Source organism: Halyomorpha halys, unplaced genomic scaffold, assembly GCF_000696795.3.
Source record: "Halyomorpha halys isolate HHAL.00 unplaced genomic scaffold, Hhal_1.1 Scaffold1416.1, whole genome shotgun sequence".
Lineage (NCBI taxonomy): Eukaryota > Metazoa > Arthropoda > Insecta > Hemiptera > Pentatomidae > Halyomorpha > Halyomorpha halys.
The window spans coordinates 17612-25592 of record NW_027114849.1 but is presented as its reverse complement, the minus strand read 5'-3'; the positions used below and the strand labels follow the sequence as shown (position 1 = coordinate 25592).

The window sequence follows — 7981 nt, the reverse complement described above, 5'->3', positions numbered from 1 at the left end:
TATTTAAATACTTTTATCTTGAATTCCTTCAGTATACAGACAATTGTTCAAACTTTGAAACGATAACTGCGTAAAGCATTTTCAAGTTAAGGAGAAAGAGAAAGTTTATTAGAATTTCAAGGAGTCTTGAATGATGGCTATGAATACAGCACTTAATCTCCTGAAGCTTATTTAATATACCAAATTTCAATGTAAATAGATAAACTGGTATTGCATTTAAGACATGCGTAAATGAAGGTGTCATGTTATAAACATATGAATTGGAGAAAAATTGAATTCAATGTGTATTTATTTTTATTTTGAATAGGAATTCTCAATTTTTTTATTTCTTAAAAACAACAATTATAGGTTTAGAAAAATTAACCCTTTGCACTCAAGGACTCGGGAGCAGAGCCATTTAAAAATTGTCTGTATTATTTGAATGCAAATAATTTTTAGTTCACAACAAAGACAAATCATAACATAAATAATATAGGCACTCTTAGACATGATAACGCAGACAATATTGAACTTAGTATGAATCCGATTCTAATGATAGTGGTAATTTCTTGTTACATGACAATTCATACCAAGAATTGAAAGTGATATTGAGGGATATGAAAGTGGTACAGGAAAAAATCTAGAAGATACAGCAGATACAACTGAAAATAATGAATGGATAGATGTTTTGGAAGTGAATAATATTCCATCCCTTATGCATTTTGATATTTCACCTTGAATTGCAGGATCACAAATTTCCAACAATATAAAAGAACCATTAGATTTTTTTCCATTATACTTCACAGATACATTAATTCATTCCATAATAAAAGAGACAAATGATTATGCATATTCAAAACTGAGAGGAAATCATTTGTCAAAGAGATCAATATGGAATACATGGAGTGATGTCAATCAAAACATTTCTGGCCTTCATTGGAGTGATTTTGAATATGAAAACCATGCCGGTTGCGAATCTCCAGGAATATTGGTCTACCAAATTCACAAATAAAATTTCATTCTATTCAGACGTATTTACTCGAGATAGATTTTAACAAATATTTTAAATGCTTCATTTATAGAAAAATGCACCATATTTTCAAAGGCAGTTGGATAGATTCTAATGGAAACCAGTTTTTTTTTCAATCAGTTCTTTGAATAATTTGAAAACTATAGGTCTTCCGGAACATTCTTGGTGTTTTCTCCAAGAATTTGTTGAATGTGGGGGTGGTGGACACAAATAAAATGTTTTTACTGTTCTTACTGTTTTATTAGTTATGGATTAATAACTTAAAATGTTCTTACTGTACTGAAAACACAAGTTCATAATCAAGCCTTGACAAAAACGAACTGCCAACTAACCGTTAGACCAAGTACATAACGGTTAGAGAACTACAATCGATATTTTTAGTATATTAGTTTGCCACAGGGCAACATGTATACAATAAAAAATGAATTTTTACATCTCACTTTAACATAATTAAGTTGGAGTCAAGATCTGACTGGACCAATATTAACAAAGACAGATCATTTTTGTCTTGGAATTTGCATCATTCATTATTTTTTAATTAGGAAAATCCTCTACAGTTATTTATCTTTAATCATTAGTTTTTTTTACTAAAATAATTAATTGAAATAATAAATTAATTTTTTAGAAGTTTTAGCCTTTTTAATTTACTACACCATAACATTGTCACTAAAATAAACGTATCAATCTTTTCAAAATAATCAGTAAAAACAAAAAATAAAAAAAAAGTTGAGGTATTTTGGCCACCAAAAGTTCTACCAAGGTTAGATTTGTTATTTCACATGCTTTTCCCACCTATTCAAGAAAAAAAAAAAACACTACCTTTTGTATAAAAATAACGCCTGTTTCCCATCAAACCATGTTGTATGGTATGTGACAAATGGATGGGCCAATTTGCCAACTTGCTCTTGTGATTTTTAATGATACATGAATAAAATATAATCAAAGAGAAAAACAAAATAAGTTTAAAAAACATAATTTCATTATACATACTTTGATTAAAAATGAAATAGTGATAAAAATGGAGAAAATGAACATTCCGCCTAAGCCATAAAGATGAAGTGTCCTACGGCCCATTCGGTCCATTAAAGGGATAGTAACAAGGGTCATAATGACCATGATTGCTCCAATTCCTATCGTCATGTCTTTAGCAGTCTCTTCAGAAAGGCCAGAGGTTACAAATAACCCGGTTGAATAGTAAAATACCTGAAAATTAAAAATGAAATATTTTAGTAATAGGAAACATTAATTGTACATAATTTTTATTTAATTGTAACATACTTTAGTAAATTATACAGGTATTTCTCAGATTATGGCTAATTTTCATGAAAAACTTTATTAATCTTCTCTAGAATTTGTGTAACATTTCTTAATTACCTATACCTTCTTTTAATAATTAGCTGTAAATATCAATAAGAAGATCAAAAGTATTTTTTTGTTATAAATTTAAACTTTTCAAAAGCATAGTAGTTTCAACCAGCTTGAATTCAATACCTTTTAAAAGATCTAATCCACGAGTAAGGAAATAAGTACAATTGGCCAAACTGTATGAATTAAGGTCCTCTATGTATGCCAAGGAATAAATACTTATCTAAACAAAAACATTTTATTTACAATTTGCAGGTTTCAACAGCTTTCCTTTTTGTTTAGAGATTAGATTGACAGTATATATCAGCATAAAGAATTAAGATATTATATCAAAATAACAGTCCGAAAATCAAAGGGTTAAGTAAATCAGGTTAGACTTAACTAATTGAGTAAAAGTTCTAATAGACTGAAACTTATCCATAAAATGGAAATCAGCTGTACAACTATGAAAATTTTAAATAGAAAAATTAAACTGATTGTTCTTAAATATTACTTAAGAAAATTTCTTTGTAAACTATTTAAAAATTTTTTTTAATAGATATAAATATAGTTTTAATAGAAAAAGTACAATTTAAATAGGTGTGACATTATGAATAAACTGAAAAAGGATAAAATATAGTCATTGTTTCTAACAAGTAAAAAATGAAAAAATGGATACGCTATCTTAAATTCTTTAACAACCTACAATCTAGATTTCAAAAAATATTTATTAAGATGTGATATTTACAGCATTGATGCCTGAAAGTTGTTGGGAAAGTTGCATAACTACGCTGATAATGAGAGGGGCACGGAGGGTTGGTGAGCAGATAAGTTCTGAAATGGAGATAGTTGATTCGCTTTGTTGTGCTCGCTGTTCTGCTCTCATTTCTTCTATGTCTTCTTCCACCTGGTTTGAAGCTCGTAATCTTCTAAGAGCTGAAACAATAAATGAGATAAAAAAAAATATTAATATGATTTGTAAATTAATCATTGTTACTATTGTGAACTTAATGTTACAATTCATTACTGTTACAATTTAATATCATTTATGTTCAATGTAATTTATATTAAATCGTTCTATGTGATAAATCAACAGCTCCTCTTGGTGCCCTACCTTTAACCTGTAAACCTACCAAAATATATTTTTGGGTTAGTTAGCAGCATGATTAATATTTACTACAAGTTCTAGACAATCAAGGGAGTCATTTCTGAAAATAATGTAGGTAATTGTAATTCCAACTGCTGTAAATGCTGTTGTAATTAATTTGAATGCCAACATTATTGGCAAAGCCTGAAATCTGTAAATAGGCTGTTTAAAAATAATCAAATATTCCACAATACTTGAGATATATTAGGCACAAAATAGACAGACAAAAAAGACCAGCCAACCAGATTTAATACTCATAATATGACCAACTGACCAGGCGCTTCCTTCTGTTAGAATATTCATTTAGAATTAAAAATAACAAAATCTAGGTAAAATGTTAAGAGTGAAGTCCTGAATTGGTGCCCAAGATCTTGTTATAGCAATTTCTAGGGTAAGTCCTTTGAATACCATGTAATATACCATTTTCATAGATATTATCACTAGACGAACAATTATTATTGTGATCAAGGTCTTATGAAGTTCATCCTAAAATACACTCTCTCTCCCTAGCATACACCCTAGAAAAGTATCTTCTAGAAGAAAAAAATAAATAAAAAATTAAGATTACTAAGATATTTCTAAAATAATATGGTGTATTATCTGGGCCAAGAAACAAGAAAGAACACAAAACAATTATTTTATTGCAACCTAATGATATTAATTACAATACAAAACTGCCCTAAAGTTTCCTTTTTGCACATACTCAAAACATGTGTTCTCAATTAATCCATAATTTCCATTATTATCAAATGATGAGATAACCTTGTTAAAATAATTATATAATTGTGATATTATCATACCTTTCCTTGCTTCTTCTTCCCATTGTTTTGTAATGAGAAGATACCTCGGTGATTCAGGGCATATTGGAAGAAGTATAAGCTGCAAAATAGCAGGGCAAATAGCTAAACCTAAGAAGAAAAAATATTAAATTAGTAATAAAAAGTTGAATCAATATTTATTGTTTTAATAGAGAACTTGGAAAACCTATCTATAGCATATTAATAATTGCAATATTCCACAAGACAATTCAAATCACAATTTTGAAAATAATGATTTTTTTTTAGTAGTGATAAAACCAGTAAAAGTTTGCTTGTTGTACAAATCGATGATAACATGGCAATCTAAAATATTTTAAGTATTGTATATTATTACAAAATTATAATACTGACTTTTTCAGGATTTGTTTTTATCAAAGAAATAATTTTAAATTACATGGTTTACAGCCAGAAGAATATAATGGCAATTTTTTTAATCAATTTTGAAAATTTCCAAGAATAATAGTAATATCAATAAATGAAAACATCTATAAATTTTTCATGGTTTGTTAAACCTTCAGGCATATAGACAAATTTAATTTTTCTTTATCTATAATAGGCATATATTAAAAATTTTTTAAAAAAGGAATTTTCCAATTTTACCTTAATAATGTTTGAAATGGCAAGGTGCTGCTGAAATGTTTTTAGGAATGTAAATATGACACTACTAAGTAAAATTTACCTAATTGGTGGGCAAATGCGGTCATTGGTTTATTAAATTTTATATTGTATATGTGAACATTAATATAGAATGACTCTTTGTTATTGCAATGTGGACTCTCTATGCCTCATGGGTGTACACCCCTTCTATGAAAGTAAGTGTAGTATACCTAAAAGAACAGGCCAGCCATCATCAGTTCCGAGAATTTCATCTATACCTAGAACCTGAGATATAAGTAAGCCGACAGTGACTGCTAGCTGGTTTACAGTTCCTAGCCCCCCTCTGAGATTGAGGGGGGCGATTTCGGATATGTACATAGGCACAAGGGATGTATTCAGTCCTATAATTTAATAAAAAAAAAAAAAAAATTATTTGATTAAGTTGATTCAATTTATAATTTAATAAACAAAATTACGAACTTACCACAGTTAACACCAATAATAAATCTTCCAAAAAACAACATTTCATAGGAGTGTGCAACCTTAGCAAAGCCCATTAGAACTGCTCCACCTATACCTAGAATGTTGTTCATCAGAAGTCCCCCTTTCCTATTAAATATACCGTATTGTTATAATATATTACAATGAAACTTGTACATATTACATTATTGTCTTAAATGTTTTCAAATTTATGAGGCAATAATTTCAAGACAGAAATAAGACTAATTTTATTGTTGTTATTTAATAATTTGTTTTACAATTGATAAAAAACTTATTATATTTTAAATATTGCTTGTTTATAAATATAAAGTCAGTAAATATGAAACTGAAATTAGCACATAGCTGGCGTTAGTATTTAATGTAGTAACATCAAATCATGTCAGTGACACTAGTGTGTTGTTTTAACATCTGATAAAGATTTTCAACTCACAATACTACAAGTTTCATACCACAACATAATTTTTAATAGCATGTCGAATTTCAGGCCTGGAACTATAATTTGTTGATTGACAGCTCTGATTTTCAGTTCAGTGTCATTTATAAAATATGCTCAGTGGTAATTAATAAAAAGATGCTTAAAGGGTGGAAAGATTAGTTGAGGAGTACCAATGCGATATCAGGCCCGGCAGATCTATAACTGACCATGTCTTTTCCTTGAGGATAATGTTGGAAATAGCTTATGAATATAACATCACCTGAACAATGTATTTGTGTAGTTCAGAGAGGCCTATGATTGGAAGGATAGGGAAGAAGTTTAACTTTTAACGTTTAACTTTAAAGAAGTTTGCCAGTTCTGGGATTACCATGGAAACTTATGCATCTTACTGAATTGACTCTCATAAATACAAACGGCAAAATGAAGATTCAGGATAGCTTCTCCAAAGATTTTGGCGTGTTAAATGGCCTTAGAAGACAGGGTGATTCATTGTTTAATCTGGACTTGGAAATGGCAGTGAGATACATCAGGACAAACTTCAGAGGAACAATTATGAATAGATTGATACGTCACATGACCTATATGTTAACTCTACAATATATGACTGTAAAAATGTATGTAAAAAATGGTAATGATCAATTTAATTTTTATTTGTAATTATTTTGTTGTCCAGAACACAACAAAATTATTAAAGAAAAGAAGGAAGACTATAGGAAGATAATGATAAAAGTATAATTTATTCAGGTTTAAAAATATTAATACTTTATTTGAAAATAAGTAACTAAAAATTTTATGAAAAATTTCTTTTGCATCACTTTACATTGATTATTATAGTTTTAGGAAAATGTGGTCAATTTTCTATTTTACCTCTAGCTATCATATCACACCTTTAAAATACTATTCATTTGAATATTGATACCTTTTAAAGTATTAGATTTATCAATAATTGAATCAGCTCACCTCCCAAATTTATTGGCAACCATACCACCAATAAATCCACCAATCATACCTCCAATGGCAAATATAGAAACAGCAAAAGAATACATGAGTTTTGCCGAGTCCAAATGCAAGTCCTTATTGTTTCTATATCTATATACATCTTGCATGAATTTTTCTATATTCTGAAAAAATCAGTAATTTTATAACAAATATTGGATTATTTTGTTTCTATAAAAACTTATTCAATGTTACTCACATTTTCCGGAGCATTGATGACACCTGTGTTGTAGCCAAACTGGAGCATTCCAAGCATTGAGGCAAGGATGGTATAGCTCAAGAAGAAGGTCAAGCCCTATAACATAGTTTTTAATAGTCATATTTTCACATTTGTTCTAGAATTAACTTTTATTATTCTTACAAATAAGGTTTTTTTGTTATTGGTTTTTTTAAATAGCTGTGGAATATTTGAAAGTTCATGTTTAAAGGAATTGTTAATACTAATAAAAACAGTTTTTTATTAAATTATTTTATGTGTGTATAAATAATCAAAATATTTAAACAAAAATATTTTCCTACTGGTAAAGAAAATTTAATCAAAAAGAAGTTAATGTTTATTTTAAGAGAAAAAGTCATGGATGATCAGATAGATGAGACTAAGGAAGTTTTCTATTATTGATTTAATTTATAACAGAAAAATGATTTAAACTAAAATAAATAGAAAGACTGGAATAAAATGCATATAAAAAAAGGTGATAAATATACTTGCAATGATTGTATGCTTTAAATAATGCAATTATCCATAAAATGCTTAACTATTTAACATTGTAATACAAAAAATCAGCAAAATTGAAATAGAAGAAGTGTGATTACTGTAATAATATTAAGATAATTTTAAAGCTTTCTACAATTAATTTTAAATAATGTCAGATTATTTGAAAAAAAAATGTTAGTTAATTTCTTAACTATTATCCATTAAATTGTTACATTATAATGATTTAAATAAATCATAGATGAAACAAAACAGTAACTAGTTGATAAAATATCATTAAATGGAATTTGGTCTGGGTGCAGTCAAATTAAACTCAAATAGTAAATTTGTGTACTATTTTTATTTGAGCCAACGTTTCGCCCCACGTTGCAGGGCTTTGTCAGGGATAAAAAAGATACAAACACTTAACATAAGTAAAAAA

The 7981-nt window shown here is 28.2% G+C and overlaps 1 protein-coding gene across 15 annotated transcripts in view; it reads right to left on the bottom strand.

Annotated features, from left to right (window-relative positions):
* Glut1 (Glucose transporter 1) overlaps window positions 1-7981 on the bottom strand; it is a gene marked incomplete at its 5' end in the record, with an annotated part of 81875 nt that overhangs the window by 57463 nt on the left and 16431 nt on the right. For all 15 annotated transcript variants that reach the window (XR_010844677.1, XR_010844676.1, XM_067051950.1 and 12 more), the window contains 7 exon segments: window positions 2000-2212; window positions 3102-3289; window positions 4301-4408; window positions 5146-5316; window positions 5400-5524; window positions 6813-6973; window positions 7048-7143. Coding sequence is in view for 13 of the 15 variants with exons in the window: in XM_067051950.1 (XP_066908051.1) it covers window positions 2000-2212; window positions 3102-3289; window positions 4301-4408; window positions 5146-5316; window positions 5400-5524; window positions 6813-6973; window positions 7048-7143 (1062 nt within the window).